The 20,628-nt window shown below is 38.0% G+C and overlaps 1 protein-coding gene across 4 annotated transcripts; it reads left to right on the top strand.

Moving 5' to 3' along the window:
- The first annotated feature begins 157 nt into the window (after positions 1–157).
- Positions 158–17,109, top strand: ABHD17B (abhydrolase domain containing 17B). 4 transcript variants are annotated; one of them, NM_001031423.2, is made up of 4 exons: positions 158–442; positions 6,104–6,578; positions 14,531–14,710; positions 15,602–17,109. In NM_001031423.2, exons 2-4 carry the CDS (start codon positions 6,112–6,114, stop codon positions 15,819–15,821), a joined length of 867 nt encoding a protein of 288 aa, NP_001026594.1. In that variant the 5' UTR covers positions 158–442; positions 6,104–6,111; the 3' UTR covers positions 15,822–17,109. The 4 variants fall into 4 exon arrangements, with proteins under 4 accessions (NP_001026594.1, XP_015135774.1, XP_040511480.1 ...); XM_015280288.4 differs by lacking the exon at positions 158–442 and adding an exon at positions 619–822; XM_040655546.2 differs by lacking the exon at positions 158–442 and adding an exon at positions 619–1,078.
- The last annotated feature ends 3,519 nt before the right edge of the window (positions 17,110–20,628 follow it).

The following is a 20,628-nucleotide window of genomic DNA, read 5'->3' as shown; positions in this document are numbered from 1 at the left end:
GCTCGCTTGCCAGCGGCGATTCGCCGTCTGCTCACCACGTCCCGCCCACCCGCTCTCAGGCGGAGCCCCGGCGGTCAGAGCCGCGTTGCGGGCCGTGCCCCGATTGGCGCTCGGCGGCCGTTGGTCACCGCGCGGCTGCGGCCGGCTCCGCCCCGCTGCCCCTTCGGCCGCCGCGGCAGCCGCCGGGTCAGATGCAGACGCTCGGCGGGGTGAAGTCGGCGCCGCTCCCCTAAGCCGTTCCGCGAGAGGCCTCCGCCGGCCGCGCGTCCCCTTCCGAGCGCTGTGCGGGTGGCAGCAGGGGCCGCTGAGCCGGCAGCCGCCGCCGCGCCGTTACTCAGCACAACCGACGTCGCCGCCGCCGCGCCCGGCGTTCGGACGGTGGCGGTTGGGAGCGCGCGGGGTTACCGCTGCCCAGCGAGGGGGAGCTGGGAGCCCCGCGCAGGTAAGGGGCTGGTGCCGGCTGTGGTGGGGTGAGGGAGGAAGGGGAGGGCTGCCAGGCAGGTGAGACGCCCCGGGTGGCTGCGGCGAGGGGCCGGGGCGGGCGGCGGCTTCTCCTGTCGCTCCGCCCGCGGGGTGCTGCGGGACGGCCGCTGCCCCGCTCACGCTGGGGGCGCCTTTGTTCGAGAATCGAGCAGCTGCCCGCTGGCGGCTCGCGAGCGGTGGGTGCCCGGGCTCCGCGCTCGTAGCGCCTCTGTCAGCGCTGCAGGCTGCTGGGAGCCGTCCGGGGAGATCGGATGTTCTTATGAGGCTGACTTACTTCGTTTCCTCGGTTCCTGCTGCTGCCGGCGAGGGTGAAGCTGGCCTTAGCCTTGCTCTCCAGCGGTAATCGCTTAAAAGTTTAACGCCTTCAGCCAGGGGGCAGCTACGCGAAAACACACGGGTGCAGAAACCAGAGCAGCGCTGTCTGAGGACAGCGGAGCCCCGGTGCCCCCGTGCAGGTGGCCGCGCAGAGCCGCGGGCAGGGCGGGCAGCGCCGTGTGACGCTCCGACCCCGTACTGCTCTGCGCTCCGCGGAGACGGCCGCCCCCAGCGCTTCCTGCGTCCCGCTTGTCTCTTCGGGCCTGCCGCTAGGCTTTGGGTATGCGAAGTGACTAAACAGAGGCAGAAAGCCTCTGCGCTGCGATCGATACACGCCAGTCCTTATCAGGAGTTTGTGAGGATAGGAGAGGTGCTCGTTTTGTTGGTTTGCTTGTAACCGGTGTATTCCGAACTCAAGTTCTGGCCTCATTATGCCTCTGTAGGGTTTGGTTGTTACTGCTGCTTGTTTTTCTCGAATGTAATTGTTTCGGTAGGTTGGTTGTTTTTGTGTTGCTTGAGAAGTCCTTGAAAGATTAATAAGTGACTTCACAGCATATCTTGGATTGTTTAACGCTTCCTCAGTGTTATTTTCTGGACCTGCTGGGCGTTCATTCTTAATAGCACTGTATGGGAAGGCTAAACTAGTGCAACTTAGGTACACCTATCTACTTAACGTTTTGTTCCTTTAGGTGTCGAACTGATACATGTTAAACTTGTATTCAAACCTGTCTTTCGGTAACAATGTACACAAGTGTTAACATTAACATTAGAGTTTCAGTAACGGTTTGAACTTTAGTTTTCAGGGCATTGCCTTCAGCGGAGGGTGAGTGGAAGCTGCACTCAGGACTGCATAATGAAAAAAATGATTATTCATTAAAAAAAAAAAAAACAAAAACAGTGCACCACAATGTGAATATCTTGCCTGCTGCAAAGTTAGAGCACCACTAAGATTTACAAGCTGACAAAAGTACTTATGAATTGACTTTATTCTTTTGAATTGTTCCTATGATGTAAGTAATTTAATCTAAATACATGATTAGAATACTTCAGATTTAATGTAAATATAAGATTTCTAGATAAGTGCTTGCACGGACTGGAATTCTGAGGCTAAAATGCTAATACGTAGTAAAGTACTTCAAGATGTGAATAATAGAAGCCACTCTAATTTACAGAGGAAGAAAGGACAGGAATAATTGCTTATATGAAAGAACTATGTTTGTGTTATCTTAGGAATAGCAATATAAACATTATGGGTGTGTTTTCAGATTAGGTGGATTTTTTTTTTTCCCCCTCTTCTGTCAGCCTTAATCACAAGGTTAATTCCTGAATTTAACAACTGCCTGTAGGCAGTTTTAAATTTTCCTTTTTGTAAGCTATTTTTTAATTATTATTCATGAGAGAGTTAGGTACATTTCATAAAATGGTCTCTTCTTTCTTTTAAAGGCTCTCTTACAAAGCGTAGTCTTGCCACTTGGGTCTGTTTTGTTTCTTCATCCTTGGAGCTGTAGTAAAATTCATGCATTACAGTTCCTGCCACAGAATTTTCCTATTATATGTGTGGCATGAAAACACAATATTCTTTATATTTCTAAGGGATATTTGCATTTTTCTTACTACATTATTTTTGTTATTAGTAATTTTACCAGCATTAAGAACTATGTTTGCAGGCAGCGCTGTCATCTTTGTTATGTTGTTGAAATGTGTTGATCTTTGTATCTGGAGATTCTAGTGTTATGAGGACAGATTTTTATCGTGCATACTTAAGAGGTGTTAGGTTGTGACCTAGGTGTTCTTTACATATGTTAGTCCCATTACTCACCTATCCTTGTGGTAACTTCTGGTGGGTGTTGATTTTATCCTGGTTTTAGTGATAGAATTCATATGAAGCATACATCAAGCCTTTCTATTTGGCTTTTTTTTCCAACAGTATAGCCTATGATACTTAGAGTTCCATAGGTCATATACTAAGCTTATTAAAAGCCCAGAGGTTTCAGTAATACTCCTGATCTCCAGGTGGGAAATTTGAACTACTTTTGTGAAGACTTGGCAATGCTAAATGAAGACTTACTTAAGAGTTTAAAAAAAAAAAAAAAAAAATCGTAATTCCTATGTTGGCAAGTCATTAGGAAATCACGTTAAATGTCTTCCTAACATTTAAAGGAGACAAACTTTAACCACTTGACTGAAGTATCTGAGCAGTATACCTTCTGAGGAAGGATAATTTCTGTTTTAATTGAAGTTATGACATCATGTGTGTAACTACTAGGCTGAAATGCTGATTCAGTTGAACTTTCAAATAGTGATATCAGAATCACACTGTGCACCCTGGGGACTCTCACATCCTGGTTCTATTCCAGATCCAGAGGTAAAGAACACACTCATGTGAATACAATGAATGACAAACCAGTTCCAGTATAATGAAAACATTGTTTGCATTTAGTTGGAGGTATTCTCTTGAGGAAGACCAGTAGGTGTTTTATGACACGTTTGTTCAGTTAGTGTTGCTAGGGATCTCTAATTTTTTTTCCTTCAGTTTTTCCAAGTAAAAACAACAGCAAGTATTTTTTTTTTTAAAGCAAAGGCCGTTGCTGGATATGGTTCAAGTGGAGAATGGCTCAGGGATAAGAAACTGAAGTTTCAGTAAAGATTAAATGGGCATTACATAAAGTCTATATTACAGTCTGGTACTGGAGAGAAATGATACTTTATCCATTTTCTTCCACATAAGTCATTTGTCATATGTGGCAATAACCCATATTTAGCACATTTAAGCTATGTTGGGGCCCAGTGCCTTCTCAGCTGATTAGCTGCGATTATTACAGTAATGTGAATTCCACAGGCCAACTAAAATTACTACATCAGATAAATACTTTATGTGAAACCTTATTTGTAGTGTTGCAAGGCTGTTTATGTTTATAAATAATGTAAACTCCTGTTTCAATTCTTTCTGATAAGTGGATTATAAAGTTTTGTAGCTATTACTTCATGTTGGAATAGAATGCAGTCAGCTATTCCTGGACACAAGAGGCTATTTGTACCTCAGTTTTGAAGGTACAACTACACTTTTTCAAATGAAATGAAGATGCTTCCCCCCATCATAGCTTTGGCTATGCATCTAGCTTTGGCCTTCAGATTTTCTGAAAAAGTGGAAAATGTAATAGTTTCTGTAGAGATGTGATCGAATACAGTCATGGATGATGCTTGCAGAACTAAAAAGCCTGTTGAGGTATTACAATACTGTTGTTCAAAGACTGTGAATATAAGCTTTCTGATTAAGGTGAAAAAAGTGGTTCCTTTGGTGCTCAAAACTGTGAGAGACGTAAAGCAGGAAATAAATATTTACCTGTTCTTGTGTAGAAGACATTCAAAGCCTTTTGAGAATCTCTGGACCTCTTCTGTAGGTCTTTTGTACTTGTCTTCACTTGCAGGTTGAAAGTAGTGTCCAATAATGTCACTTGAAAGGGAACAGAAGAAAAATTACAAATTTAAGTGAGTAATTTGCTTATTGCATAAATACATGACTCTATTTCCTTAAATGGTAGGTCATATGCTCCAGATCTGCTCATTAAGAGATAACCTACTTTTTTATGGGAGGTGATGGCCTTTTTCTGCCTTCTCCTCTAAATGGTAGTGTTGACCTGTCACGCCTAGGAATGTGATTTCCCTGATTTGAAGAAAACTAGAGACTTGGGGTGAAAACACTTGCCAGTTTTGGGGGAGGAAAAAAACTAACAACCCATTTTTTTATGCTTCACAAGGAGCAGTAGTATTTCAGAAATGTGCATCTTGTTCATTAGACTTTCTTGCTGTGATTACTTCTCAACAAGTATATTCTATGATTCTATAGTGCTGTATGAATGTCACACACTGTACCAAGGGAAGAGACCATTCATACAGTGAAAATAAGGCTAACTTTTCAGCCATCTGCATTCAAAAGCTCTTACAGCAGTCCCTATGAAACTTTTTCAAAGAAAAATGTATACAAGTTAAAGAAGAGACTTTGAAATGTGATTTTGATGTTGCCAGGTATCACTGTTAGCAGTAAGACTTATTGTTGACTGACACAGGTGTTTCTGAAACCACAAGGGAATGTGAACATCAGAAGTTGGCTTTCTGTTGTTGTTATTCCTGTTTTTAAGCTTGACTCTAGCAGTCAAAGCTGGTACATGAAACTGTAGGAGAGTTCCTGTTTGCTTGACCCAGTAGGAACTGAGCGTGGGACCTGTAGTAAAGCTGGGTGGAAAGCTGGGTTCTTTGAGATGAAACACCAGATGTGTTCACAACAGGAAAGGAAACACTTATGCTAGGTGTGCTGATGTACTTCATGGTTCTTGGCAGTTTTTTGTCATTCTCCTACCTTTAAGGGAAAAGAAGTGTCACAATAAAGGTTTCTTCTCTTCCTTTTCAACCTTGTAAATTAGGAGAATCAATGCCTGTTTATGAGGGCAGCTATGTCTTTAACTAGCTTGCTTTAGGTCTGCGTGCCTACTGTTTGGCCCTTTTTTCAACCTCCTTCTTCCCTCCCTATTAAAGTAATTTGTAGTATAGATTATATTGCTTTTCCAGTTATTTTTGTTACAACATTTTGTTAGGAATGTTTTTGTTAAAATGTTGAATAAAAAGTTATTTATTTAAAATTGATAATTCTGATTCTGATGTGCAAAATGGAAAACTTAGTCCAACTCACTTTAAGGGAGTTGGAAATGTCAGCCAGTATGCAGAGCTAGGAATAGTTTACAGCTGGATTTCAAAGGACTGAAGGTCTGAAATGCTTGCTAGGCAGGTAGAAGAATCTCTTTGACCTCTGTGCATCTCTCATACTGATGATACTATTTGCAAGACTGTGTGACTCAAACTGAGAATGTATTATCATTATATGGGAAATATAGTATCAGTTCTTGACTGTAGAAATGTGTGATCTTCATATCCTGCAAACACTGCAGTGTTCTTTAGTTGCTCTTCATAATGTCAGCTTGTCAAGAGAGTGAGTGTTTCTGTTGCTTTGAGGTGAGAAGCTTCAAAAGAAACTAAAACTCATGCTTTTTCTTGGCCTATGCAATCATATTCCAGTTCTAGTGTCCGGCAAGGCTTAAGAATTACCACTGTAATAATACACTCATTTTAAAGAAGCTACTAATAACAAAAAGGTGTGTAGAAATTTATATATTTAAGCTATTGCTTTGCTTAAGCAATTCCACTAAATTTCAATATTATTTTCTTAAGAGACTGAACTTACAACTTCAGTTTTTTCTTTTTATTTCATATTATAATTAGAAATTGATTCCATTCTCTCTTCCTGTTTCAGACTAGAAGATGAATAATCTTTCCTTCAGTGAACTATGCTGCCTGTTCTGTTGTCCACCATGCCCAGGGAAAATTGCCTCCAAACTGGCATTCTTACCTCCTGATCCCACATACACCCTGATGTGTGATGAAAGTGGTAGTCGCTGGACTTTACATCTCTCAGAGAGAGCAGACTGGCAGTATTCGTCGAGAGAAAAAGATGCCATTGAGTGTTTCATGACTAGAACAAGTAAAGGTAACAGGATTGCCTGTATGTTTGTGCGTTGCTCACCGAACGCCAAATATACTTTGCTCTTCTCGCACGGAAATGCTGTTGACCTAGGTCAGATGAGCAGCTTTTACATAGGACTGGGTTCACGGATTAATTGCAACATATTCTCATATGATTATTCTGGATATGGTGCAAGTTCTGGGAAGCCATCAGAAAAGAATCTGTATGCTGACATTGATGCTGCTTGGGTGGCTCTTAGGACAAGGTAAGACATTCCAGCATGCTTTCTAAATCACGGTGCTTAATCTGCATTGGTAAATTAAACAGAAATGCTGTTTTTTATGATTAATGTATTCATATCAAAGCAGACTGGTGATATCTTATAACAGAGGTACTGTTAGTACTGAGCAGTATCAGTATTTAGCGCTGATAAACATGAGAAACTGAAATGGGATGAAGTTTAGTAAAATATCTTTTGGTGTTATTTGAATGTTTCAAAGATAGCCCTTACTGTCATAGTTTAGGATCCCCTTTGTTGACAGTATTAGAGGAGAAGAAAAACCTATATTAGATTCCCCAGTCACAGAGCTACTGGTATAACAGGGGTAAGAGAAAACAGAAATTTATTTTTCAGACATTTAATGAGTGGTCTTTATGAGTGTTCAGACCTCCTTTGTTTCAAAATTCATACTAGTAGCCACAGCATTTCCAGAAGATAGGAAGCTTTTTGTTTTTATAGAGAAAGCTGTATAAAAAAAGCTATACTTTATAAAAGCTATCCTTTATACTTTAAAGCTATATGTGTGTGTGTGTGTATAAATATACTTTATACTTTTTATAAAGAAAGCAAAGTACAGTGTCTGAGAGAGGAGGTAATTAATCCATGTAAATACCTTATGGAAGGAACAAAGCCCAGGAATTTGAATCACTGCTGTTAGTACAAATTAAAACTGGACAAGGGAAAATAAAATCCCAAGCTGGGAAGATGTTTCCAGAGTCTGTGTTCTAAGCCTTTGCTTTTAAGATGGTAAAATACTAAGGTAAATACTATAGAGACATTCTGTGATATAGGTAGGAGTCCAAGCTGCCAAATTAATACAGCACTGAATGCCCACTTCTTAAACTTGAGAGCACTTTCTTGCCACAATTTGTTAAATTTAAAGCAAAAGTCCTCTTGTTTTATGAACACCCAAACTACAGAAATTAGATTTAAAAATGCACAATACTCCTCAAAACAATCTCATTGTATTATTTATTTTGCACTGAAGAGTGGTGAAAAAACTGAATTTAATGTAGTGCAGCCTGTTATGGTTCAATCATCACAGTTTGTTTGAGGAGACATTGTATTTGTATACTAAAGTATGGGGAAGACATCATAAACCTCACTACAGCCAGGTTGGATGGCTGTTCTGCCTCATTCTAAAATGTGTGGTACTGCTATATTACTTTTTGACTTTCCTTTTTACTATGTTGACTGTGAAACTTAATTAGGCATCTGTTTGATAAACTAAGAGCTGCAGTTACACTGCTGACTGTTCTGTAGTTGATAGGTGATCTGAAAAAATAGCTGCTTGATGAAATTCCCAGTAATGCTAACCCAAAATATAATATGGGCTATGGGCTATGTGGAATGTGGTTTGAGTTGTTCAAACATACTTATAAGCTGGAAAAGTAAATAATGACTTAGTCACTTTCTTTTCATGTCAGTTTACATACTGTTTTTTAAACTAGTTGGTAATGGTTGTCTTCTTCCCCATTCTCAGCCCCATCATCTTTGAATAATTTCTGTATGGAATACCTAGAAGGAAATACAATGGCAATTTGAATTCTCCCTTCCATTCTTAAACAATACGCCCTTCCTAATCAAATAAGATAATAGCTCATGACAATATCCCGTCTGAATATATCCTTTGCTGAGCAGCCATTGTAAGGGAGGAGAGGGGCATATGACTCTAAATGCATATTCCATCTTTTTTACTTTCCCTCTTCTATTCAGGAATGATCCTGCCTTGAGCCTATTTGCTACCTGTGGGATGTTTTATGTCAGAACTTCATGTAGAACTAGGTTTTGTATTTAGGTACATAGTGCTCAATTTGTGGATTTCTCAGACATGAACTTAATCTTTTTCACTGACTAAAGTGATTGTCATTACTAGTTCTCACTATGCTACTTTCAACAACTTTCCAGCTGGTAGTCCTGGTTTTGCTTTTGTGTTTGAATGCTTAGTGGAATACAGTGAAGTTCAGTACATGACTCTGGATGTACTAGTTTATACAGTATGGTTGCCAGTATTCTCCTGAGTCCTGAAACAGTGCTCAGCTGCTCTTTAATACTTAATGAATATCAGGACCAGCACACAATCTTTGAGCATTTGCTGCAGCTCTGATTCACTTTTCTAGTGCAGCCTGTTTTGTCAGTGTTACACTGGCATTGTCTTTAATGCTTTATAGAGTCAGTGTTCTGTAAAAGCAAATTAATTCTATGGATTCTGTGTAGGGTAAAAGTAAACACAGATGTAATTTCTTTGAAGTTCCTTTTGATAGGAGGAGAGAAGTCTGTCTTGCAAATGTAGGCTTACAAACCATGCCTCACTGATTGTGTGATGGACAAAGAAAGGAATAGAGAAGTTACATCTGTTGAAGGTTGATCACAGCCACTCAGCTTCCTCCATTCACTGTTCTGAGAAATGGAACCACAGAATCCAGCATTAAAGGATGTATCTGGGGTAACTGAAATTCTCAGGTGGACATCATTCTACAGTTGAAACTGCTGCCTGTGTTAAAGACATGTTAGTTATTTATTGGAAGAACTATCCTGATGGCCACCACTTTCCTTCAGGGAGTAGAAATAGTCTTTGAAGTAATATTCAGAGTGAAATTAAGATTAGTACAAAACTATTTTCTTAAAAGAGGTTCTTACAAAGTATGTGAATATTATAATGCACATAGATGGATGTGGAGAACTATTTGGTAGCGGAGCAGAAGAGGAAAAGAGCAGATGGAGATTCTGAGTTGTGCTTTGCCTGTTTTTAGTATTTCAGTAGGACTCAGTAGCTGTCCTTGTGGATGCTGACTGTGAAAGATGGCAGTGTGATTCACTGCCGTGGTGTTTAGGAAAGATGCACAGTATTGCATGTTAATCTTCATGGCACTATATAAAAACCACAAGTGAGAACATTCTTCTTCTGACTGTCATAGCTACAAAGTGTTGAAATGCAAGTTGTCATTTTGGGATACGCCTATCTTCTGCTGTCCTGGTCTCTGAAGGCCTTTGATGACACACTAGGAGGGGTGGAAAGGTTTAACCAGCCCCAGGCAAATGCAGGGCAAGTGGTGCTCATTCAGAAACCTGAAGACCTGCCAAGGTTGACTCATGATGAGATTTATCTTTAAGAAGTCAAACTACCTTTCCATTGTTTCTTACCATGGATCATACAATATTTTAAAAGCTGAAGGATCTCACTGTCATACTGATGCATTAAAATGGATAGAATATCCACAACTCAAAACATAACTCAAATCTATTCTGATGATGGCTGAAAGTATTCTTTTGAAAACTGACATATTACGTTTTTTCATTCAAAAGTTCTTATACTACTTTTGGGATACATTAGGAAAAGGGCTATTGTTTTCTGTGCCTAAACTTACAATATTTTTAGAGAGATTGAGCTTTTATTTAAATTGATGAGGAAAAGTATCCTTGAATTACTGTGGGAATAATCTTATCAATAGAATAAATGTATGAGTAGCATGGTAAGGTCTAGAAAAGTACACTCTATCTTGAAAGAGGTAAAGGAGGTATTTCTTTGATTACTACATGCATGATCAATGCGCTTGCCTCTCTTTAAAACTTGCTTCGCTCTGCTTTTCTGGCAATGTTATACGTTGCATACACAGAGAGGAAAGGTGCATCTGAGTTGAGGAAGAGTTTAATCTCATGAATTTCATTCATGGCCTGGAATGTTGATAGCTAGGGATGTTTGTCCTTCATGTTCTGCCACTTGCTGCTGTAATTTAATGCGTTATATACATAATGACAAAAGGCTCAGAAATGTGCATTTAAAACTCCCTTAGGATGTTCTCCTTATTTCATCTGCCCCAAGCACTGCTGTCAGTTGGCTAAGTCAGTGTTGTACTGACTTAAACAGTAGCCTCTCTAGAACATCTATTGTACCTCTTTGTTAGTAGGAACCGAAGAGATATTACTGAAAATGAACCCTTCTAAGGTTGGTTGTACCAATGCTTTGTTTTGTAAGGGGAGCAAGTCTTCTACATCAATAGCAGTACTTCAGAGATAATAAGATAAACTGCTTTCTGTCTCCCTTGGGTGTATTGGGCAAAATGGCAGATACTCTAGGGGCTCACATCGTACACCATAGTAACTTCTGATTTTTTTTTTCATTGTTAAATGTAACTTTAACCTTGGAAATCTTGCAGTTTGCATATCATAGAAATATGTATGTTAAATAAAGAGAAGAGACTCACTAAGATAAGTATAGAAAAGGTCTTATTTACAGAGACATAAAGGAAACAGTAAAGGAGTTTTTGCTACAGCACTTTGTGACAGTTGTCACAAAGGAGGGAAAATAATATTTTATGCTGTTTAGTAGAAGAAAAGAATACTAGTTCTTTTTTTTTTTTTTACCAGAAGGTGAGAAGATCAGAAAGGAGTGATCAGGGTTGCCTCTACTACAAGAGACCATCATTTGTAGGCTCACAGAAGAGTAGATAAGGGCAACTAATAAAACCATAGGTTGGATTACTAGTACTAGGAAGTGGTGTGATGATACAGTTAGTGGTATATTGGCTTGCTCTTTCCTCTGTCCCTCCTCTGTCAAGTCATTACTCATCTGACTATAAAGACAGCCTGCAGAAAAGAGCTGGAAAGTAGCTGTTTTACTTCCAGAAGGGATTATTACATTTCCCTAAACTAGTTGGTGGAGCCCAATGAGGGCAAAATGTGGCTGAAAATCTAAGTAGGAAATTACTCTTCTCTTTAGCAATATCTTAGTTTAGTAGTGACATTCACCTTTACCTTTAGCGTGATGTGTGTGAATGCTAGCAAACTTGTGAGCAGGGTTAGATTTACTTCTGTGAAGGTACTGCTCATCAAGTTCCGTGTTTTCTGTGAAGGTAGCACTTGAGTGTGTAAACTTAAAGGATAAATTAGATGTTGAAAGAAATTGAAATCTCAGTTGATCTGGGAAAACAATGTTTTGGGCAGCCTTTGTTCTGCAGAAAATGCCTAGATTTTATGCTAAATTCAGTCCTGAGTAACTTGTCACTGAGGAGGGCTGCTTTTTCTGAGAATGTGCATCTCTGTGCAGCTACTTTCAGTTTTTTTCTTTCTGAAGTCCATTAGGGTAATTGCAACAAAAAAAGCCTTCACAATTACCACCATCAGCAAAAAATAGACTGTCTAAATGAAGTTATCTAAGATTGCCTTAATAGACAATAGCATGCATTACTGCTTTGATCATTGCAATGAATTTTCAAAGATGCCGGCAGTTTTCACAGCAACGGTTTGAGTTCTTGGATCCTGAATAGGTGCATTCAGCATATAGCTCTATAACTTCCCCTTCCTCAGGATGGCCTGCCATTCTTAAGGGACTGTATTACTGTTGCATTTGCTCTTGATTTGTTACTTCTTATTATGGAAAAACAGGCAATTAATTTTTGCTTAAAAATTCATAGCAATAAAAGAATCATTGAATTATGAAATTTGTCTTACTAACTGCCTGTTCTCCCAAATTAGAATCTGGACGTTTAATAACTTCCTATGAAATTTCTTGGAATTTGCCACTATAGGACTGCTAAAAGGATGAGTCAATTAACTCTATGGATAAGGAATTTACCAGCAGCTTTCTTCTCAGAGAACTCTTTAGTTTTAAGCTAGAAGGTGATACTTTTGAGAGAGGAACTGAGGGATGTTTGGACTCCTTTTCTCTCAACTTTTTTTTTTTGAGGAGTGAGAGGTGAGGAAAGAGTGGAGAGGGGAATGGGGAAACTAGAGAAACAGGTACCACTGATACTGTTCTTTGGATCCTGAGGGGCTTTTTGCTTATTTTCTAGACCAGAATATTTGAAAGTCTAACTGCTTTAAACCACCACTACTGGTTATAGGTTTAGCTATTTTTGTTTCTAGACTATAAAAACTGTTTGAGTGGTACTGTGAAGGCAGTCTGGCTGTGGTGCAGAAAGGTTTACTTTAATCCAAATATAGTAAGTGCTATTCCTGGATTACTTTTTGTAGCTAATATTTGGATCGAGATCCTTAAGGCTGAGGATAGCTAAAAATAAGAGGAAGAATAAAGGCAATGGGGAATATACAATGAAAAATGTTTATTTTTTTGCTTTAAAATTTTGTGCAGTAGTCTTCACCGTGTAGAGTCTGATACTGGTGAAAATGTGTGGTGGATTTGCAAGGTGTTGTTCTGTGATAATGTATTGCACAAACTCAGTGTCACACTAATAATGCAGTGTGTCATTTTATGTGAATTCGTTCTGATTTTTTTTTTGAAAGAGAGAGAAGAACTCTATTTTCAGAATGTGAAGATGTGCTGTATTAGGAGACTTATTATAACTGTTTTCAAGTGTTTCAGTAGAGATAAAGAAATAGTGAAGACTTTGCGTCTTCTACATTTCAAAGCATTAATTTATTGTTTTTTATTATGTTAGAATTCTGAGAAAGTCTTCTTAATAAGAATGTTAGATGTTTGGCTTTTTTTCTTGTGCTCTGAGAACTGTTTTGAGGTAGGGGTTTGCCAGTAACATAAAACTGATGATTAAGTCCTAGTATTTTAGAACTCTTAATTTGGTTATATTCTAGGAACTCCTATGTCTATGCATGTCTGCGCTGAATGTTTTGTGAATTCTTGAAAGTACTTGTTACACAGATATCATTCATATTTGATGAAATCTTGAAAAATTTGTTACCTCAATTTTTGTCTTTTATGGAGTTATGCTCATGGATCAATATGAGAACTCTGAGCATGGGTGTTCTTAGCTGGTACAGATCTCTTAGCTTTCGTGGAAAAGATGCATGTGTTTATTGTAGAAAAGGTAATGTTTGAACCTTCCTTAACTTTAAATGAAAACAGTTGTCAATTCCCCTAGGAATTTTGCAAGACATTAGAATTAAAATATGCTATTCCATAGCATTGTTAGTGTAAATTAGAGAGCTAACAAACTTCTGATAATACATGAGAATGATTTATATTTTGCTTTTGAATGCAGTGCAGTATCTCTTTCTATTTAAAGTACTTCCTCTCATATGTAAACTACAGGTTTCCAGATAGACACTTCTGCAGATCCAAATTGTACTAAAAATGCTTTGCAGGTATTTATCAGTGTTACAGGTGTCAGTATGTATTTTCTGCTTTGGGTGCTGTTCTTGCCAGCATGACATTTTGCTCGGACTTTTCCAGTACTGTTCTGTTGCTTGACAATCAGATCATCCACATTATCCACATTATTGTATCCACACTTTGTATCCACATTATTGAAGAAAAATACATCAGATTTGATCTGGATAGATGCAGCTAGATGTTTCACAACTTTTTTTCTACCTCAGTTACAGGAAAAAGACTGGTGTTTTTTTTTTTTTTGCCCTAGTGGGGTAGGAAATTGACTTGACTTGATCTTTGTAATGCATACTGAGATATGTAAATGGTGTGTTAGCTGAAGTATTTCAAATAGGCTGATCAGAAAGAAGCCTCTCACTATTACAGATAATATGTACTATTTTGGTCATTGTCTGTGTGGGCATGTTATGTTTCATGAAATTGAACGATGTTACCGGCTTGCAGTTTTTATCAGATAACAGAAGAGTAAAACCAACAACATTTTTGCATATTTAACTATCCTCTAGATAGTGGTAACTGTAGGCCTAGTGAGGCTCTAATAATTCCTGTTGTAATTCCACAGGAGTTACTGATAAAGATACTCAACTAGTGTACAAGTTGCAACAGAATTCTCAAGTCTATGCTTAAAATATCTAAAGTGTCATTCTTTCATAAGGCAAGAAATGTGCTGCAAATACAGAGCAAGTCTTCCTTTTACCTCGGGGATGTTCTAAAATATACTTTCTTGTTCTAGCTTCAGTTTTATCTTCCTCAGGAAACTTTAATGTATAGAGATGGTTTGTTTGCCTTTTTATAAATTGTTTTTGTCTATTTCCCTTTATATGCCTTTTTATTAACATATTTGATCTTCTAGGTATGGAATCCGCCCTGAAAATGTGATTATATATGGCCAAAGTATAGGAACAGTACCGTCTGTGGATCTTGCTGCTAGGTATGAAAGTGCTGCTGTAATCCTACATTCTCCACTGACCTCAGGAATGCGAGTAGCTTTTCCTGATACAAAGAAGACCTATTGTTTTGATGCATTCCCGAAGTAAGTTGTGGGATTTTTTTTTTTTGCATGTATTTTCCAATTACATAAGTTTTCTATTAGGGAAATTGGTAATATGATAAATTCTCAGAATGTTCATTCAAAGGCTTAAAAAAAATCTGAGGATAATTGGTGTAGGTAACAATAAGAAACATTTTATTTGAAGGAGTCTGTAGAACTTCTCAAATCTTTGAGGTTTTTCGCATCACTAATTGTTGCAGTGGATAACTGAAAAGTGATTCGTTTTCCTCTGTATAACCCTTAATACCTCTAACAATAACAAGCAGTTCTCTTCTGGTGAGTTGTTAATCTGGGCAACTACAAAGAAAGTCTTCTGCATGTTTTTCAATAAGTATTAAAGACTGGGAAAAACAGGCTGTAGAAAACTCCTGTCATGTATTTCAAAACTGTGCCACTGTTTTAGCATTATGAACTGGTACACTTGGCTCAAAGAACTACTTGCGAGTTTCTAACTTTTTTCCCTGCAAGAACTTTAACTTAAAGAGCCAAAATATTTTAGTTCTGAAGAGCATGTTTTTCATTGAAAATCTCTGAAGTTTCATCTGTTCTATAACTGATTCAGTATATATTTCAATAAATATTTTTTAAGCTTCATGGTTTTTAACATGAACACAGTAATAAATATCACTTTTGGATTGCTGATTTATTCAATCCTACTAGTTTCTGGGAGTGTTTGTCCTTTCTGTTTGGCTAAATGTGCTGCTTCGGTGGTTTCCAGGATGTTGATAAGATCTTTTTTTTTTTATTTAAACTGTTCCAAAATTAAATAGTTAAAACTACAGTGTGTAATTAAAAAGTGAATTCAAGAGTCTCTGGTCCTTTAAAGATCTAATAAAACTGACTGCATTCATAGATACAATCTTTTTCTTACAGCATTGACAAAATTTCTAAAATTACATCTCCTGTGTTAATTATCCATGGGACTGAAGATGAAGTAATTGACTTTTCACATGGCCTAGCCTTATTTGAACGTTGCCAGAGACCTGTAGAGCCACTGTGGGTAGAAGGAGCAGGCCATAATGATGTGGAGCTCTACGGACAATATCTTGAAAGATTAAAACGGTTTGTGTCGCAGGAACTGGTGAACTTGTAATTTTCTTTGTATATTTACATGCTTCTTCATTTCACTGCAGAACTGCACACCTTGAAAAGTACATAACACAAAACCTGAAGGTTGTGTTTTCAAATCATGTTGGTTGCCTTCATTAAATGTACAGGTAATGATTTGTCAACATAATTAGTGAAGGTTTTAATGCCAGTATTATTAACTGGAATTACATCATCAGTCAAGGTTGGCAGTTTGTATTAATTTGTGAAGTTTTCTTTATAGATTAAAAAAAAACAACACAAGTACTGTATGAAATTTTAATTATATAAAATCAAATGCTGTAAAAGTGTTGCCAAATGCTCTAGCATATTAAAAACAAGTTTATAAATATTTTTTAAACATCTCAAAATGTACTGTGACTTACTGTTTCTCAGATGTAAATTTAAAACTAGACTTCTAAGCAGTTGTCCTGTAAAAATGCAATAGCCATGCAATTTGAGCAATTATTCATGTGTGTAATAAGAATGAAACGTCACTGGAAATGACCTGTGCCCTGTTATAGAGGGAGGGGATCAAATTAGGTCTTTCCATGTCTTTTTTTATATCTTTTATGCTTAGTTTTACTTCAGTTGTTCTGTTTTGTCCTTGTGCTGTTTTATAACTTGAATGGGACAAATTTACTCATGCATCTTCTTAGCTGCCCTAATCTTGCCAAAATAATGTCGAAATTGTCATTGTTGCAACTTAAATATCATTACATGATTGCTACTGAGGCCACTAAGTACTACTTTGAAATAAGTAGGACATTTAGAACCTAGAAAGCTTCATGGACAATGTAGTTTTAAACAGTGATTGTATAGAGATGCAGCGTTTCAGTAGGAAGAACCTGGAAGTTTATTTAACTTTGTAATAAAATTTGAAAGTTTGCAGTTTGTCTGTTCAGGCTTACTTTTGGATGTTTAGTGTAAAAGTTCCTTGGTTTTTAGTATTGTATGGAAATTTTACTTATTGCTCTCTCCTAGACAAGAGTGGGAGGAGGGGCAAGAAGAATGTTGACATTTTCTTATTAACTCATACTAAAATAAACTTTGTAAGTTGCCTTTCCTTGAATGCATTTTGCTTGAATAAAAATATGAAAAAAAAAAAACTATATGTAGCCTATTTGTAAACTGGGTAACCCAAAAATACACACTGTGCTTCTAATTTTAAGGCCTTATGTAGTTTAACTGTTCTGCTTGTTTTGTGACTCAGACTATTGTATAATTAAATGTAGCATCAAATATTGTGAAAACTTTCAGATGTGTTGATTTAACAGTAAACAATATTCCACATACTTGTTGTTCTTCATTTCTTTCTTTTTTGGCTTTTCAAAAATGTTACCTCCTTGCTTAATCTCCAAAACCTGAAAATTAGAGTAGTAACCTACAGCTAATTTTATTGGCACATTTCTTTTATGAGCAACTACTGCTCTGATCACCTTCCCACCCCCATGTCTCCTTAATTCTTAGTGCTCTCAGCTGTTCAACTTACAGTCTTCCTGCTGCAGAACTTCACTATAAACATTCTTCTGTGGGGAATTCAAGGTTTACTTTGATATCAGTGGTGATTCTCTTATGCTCTCTGGTTGTTGTTAAAGAAATTTAAGCTCATTCTAAAACAATTTGGTGCCTTTCTGATCAAGTATGATTTAACATGTTCTGGACTTCAGACTGGTAGTCACACACAGTAATATTAGTTGTAGATTTCCATCTTGGTCCAAGATTGAGTTACAAATGTACTTACATAGATATGATGTAATTCAGCTGATTTATGTACTTACACAGTTTGATTTCAGTTTCTTACTGGCTTTCAGCCACTCTGATTTTGACGGATATATTTCCCTTGAGTGCTTTCATTCTTAAGGAATTAAGTCTGTTTTCAGAGCTGCCTTCAGAAACCTGTAAAGAATGTAGAACTGTAGATAGTCATACAGATTGGCTGCTGGTAGTGCAAATTGCAGGCAAATAATCAAATGTTATCACAAGAACTATCTGACTGTGCTGTTAAATATTGCAGAACCCTGTAACTGAAAGGACAAAATAGGTGCTATAGCCACTTTGCTGCTCATGTCTCTGTGTTTTGTTGAGGCAGAACAAAACACTAGCAGTGTTTAGTCTTCAGTAGATGCAGCTGTGCCAGATTCCACTGATGAGTAAAGGTTCTGGTGTCTTCAGAACCACTTATACGTAGTTAATTATTGCCAGTTTGTTCTGATTTATATTTTACACTGAAGTTTTCCAGATTAATTGTTTACTGAAGGCATTAAAATAGCTTTTATGTACAGCCTGTATTGTATTGAGAGTCAGGTTGTGGCAAGAAATGTGATTGGTATAAGGCAACTCTGAGCTACTGCAGCTTGAGAGAAAACATTTGACATGGTGGTTTGTCTTGAGTTTAAATTCTCACTTTGATGAGATTGACAATGGGCTGTTGTTTTATTATACATGCAGTTGTCTCATGATACATAAGAGTTGATTCAGCATTCATTAATAAGACAATGTCTATATTTTACAGAAGAGAAAAGCGCATTTTATGTCTCACATGGTCTTCTCTTCTCTGAGCCAGGCATTTGACAGTAAATTCCTTTCAGTTCTGCAAACTTGACCAATCAACTTTAAAAACAACTTCATCTATGTAAACTGCGATTACTCTCTAAGGATGTGGTCTCCTGGGGGCATGTGCACAGGCATGAAAGCCTATGCATTCTTGTTCCCAATTACAGATTTAAAAAAAAAAAAAGTTACATCCCCTCTGTTTGGTGTCTTCATGTAGCAGAGAAGTGATCTAAGGCATGTTCCCTCTTATTGGTGAATTTCAAATTCATTTTACTTGTGGACTTCTTACAGTAGAAAACTGCGTATGTTTACTTTTGTGCTTTTAATTAGATGCTGTGCCACAGGGCTAGCTACTCAGTATCTCGCTTTTGGCTGTTTCAGGTCCTGTAGACATCATTTCTTGGTGTATAATAAGCATTATTAGTGTGAGTAGAGGAAGGGAGAAAGGAAGATAACATTTGAGGACAACAGGAGGAAAATATCCTGCATAAGTAGAAGATCAGTCTTGAAAGTAGGTCTGCAGAGAAGGACCTGAGAGGGGATGGACAAGCTGACCATCACCTGGCAGCAAAAAACAGCGTCCTGGGCTACATTAGGTAGAGACTTGCCAGCATTTCCAGGGAGGTGACCATTTCGTGTCACTTAGCACTGCTGAGACAAGTTGAGCACTTCATTCAGTTTTGGGCTCCTCAGTGCAAGGAAGGTATGAATGTACTGGAGAATGTTTGTATCAAGGGTACAAGGGGACTATCCCTCACAACAGGAGAGGCTGAGAGTTGGAGCTGTTCAGCTTGGAGAGGAAAAAGCTTAGGAGGGTCTTATCTGTATGTATAAATACCTGATGCATGGGAGCAGTGACAATTGTGAGAGGACAACCAAAAAACCATGAAACAGAAATCAATCTGAATGTTTTTTTTACTTTTAACTTTTTGTGGTGAGGTTGGCCAAGCACTGGAACTAATTACCTAAAGAGCTTGTGGAGTTCCTATATTTAGGGATACTTGGCTGAACCCAGCACTGAGCAACCTACTGTAGCTGATCCTGCTCTGAGCATGAGGGTCAGACTAGGTAATCTCAAGAGATCTGTTGCAACATCACTTGTGCTGTGGCTGTGTAAAGTATGGCTTGCAAATCCTTCATGTAGTTGACGCCACATACATTTGTGCCTCATCATCATACACCACTTCATAAATGGAGATTTGAATTACAAGAATTATCATTGCTGCCTCCCACTTCTGATGTTTCAGTTTTCAGCAGCAGTCTGTTTCTTTCCTGCTACAGAAAAATGAAAAAGCTGATACAATTAACGGTTGATAGGCCATTATGGAAACTGGTTCTAAAGCTTGAGATTATTGAGCTCCTTATTATATATCAAAGACAGTATCAGAACTTGTGTTATTAACTTACTTCCACAGGAAAATTGAAAAGCTAAACATTATCTATACAAGTAATCCTGAAAAAAGAAAAGTGCTTGAAAGATGCCTCAAATCTTCTTTCCGGTATTGCTATCATAACTGTTATCACAGACTTTTGTGCTAGGTAAGCAGCTGATGAGCCCAAATAGGGATAGTGCTTTTTAAATCAAATTAGTTAGTTGATCAAATTCGTTAATAACGTTTGGTCTAGTTCATTTGGATAATGTTTCTAACATTCAAATCTAAGTAGTTTGTGTTCTCATTGGTGGAAGGGGAAGGGGGGGAGGAAAAAAAGCTTTTTATGAGCTACTAACTGACTCGGCTTACTTTTCTTAAATAGTCTGGGTAACGTTTGACATTCTGGTCTTCAAAATTAGCGTACAAACTTATTGAGCTGACATAGTATAAAGAATATCATTTGTAGAGAAAGAGTGTTTACCTGTGAAGAAATAATACTGTTTGATGATGATAATACATTTTCCACTGTATTTTTCTTCATTTTTCAGGTAACATCTCTTGCTCTTTCTTTCTGTGAAAGGAAATAGAATTCTAGCTCATTTCAGATAAATTGCCAAAGGAAATGCTTTAAAAACAGGGTAGTGTAAGAATCAGTGTAAAAATGGATTTCCTTGCCAGAGAGAAAGGAGTTGACCTCAAAAAGTATCTCTACCGCATTTTCCCTTGAGGTGTTAGCAAGTTATCTTAACACGATGTATTTCAGAACAATAGGAAGACTCAAAATGGTTTTGCTGCCTAAGAGGAGGCTTTGTGGTTGATATGTCATACTAATGATAATGATTTTTACAGTGCCTCGTTTCCAAATGTTTCTTGCTTATTTAAGGC

Source organism: Gallus gallus, chromosome Z (assembly GCF_016699485.2).
Source record: "Gallus gallus isolate bGalGal1 chromosome Z, bGalGal1.mat.broiler.GRCg7b, whole genome shotgun sequence".
Taxonomy (NCBI): domain Eukaryota; kingdom Metazoa; phylum Chordata; class Aves; order Galliformes; family Phasianidae; genus Gallus; species Gallus gallus.
Note: the sequence above shows the minus strand (reverse complement) of the source record. Positions and strands in the feature narration are given on the sequence as shown.

What these genes read in the sequence shown, in the direction of transcription:
- ABHD17B (NM_001031423.2), top strand. Translation starts at nt 6,112, where the DNA reads ATGAATAATCTTTCCTTCAGTGAACTATGCTGCCTGTTCTGTTGTCCA. An exon ending in TGGGTGGCTCTTAGGACAAG is followed by an intron (nt 6,579 to 14,530) that starts GTAAGACATTCC and finishes TTGATCTTCTAG; the next exon opens with GTATGGAATCCGCCCTGAAA. An exon ending in TGTTTTGATGCATTCCCGAA is followed by an intron (nt 14,711 to 15,601) that starts GTAAGTTGTGGG and finishes TTTTTCTTACAG; the next exon opens with CATTGACAAAATTTCTAAAA.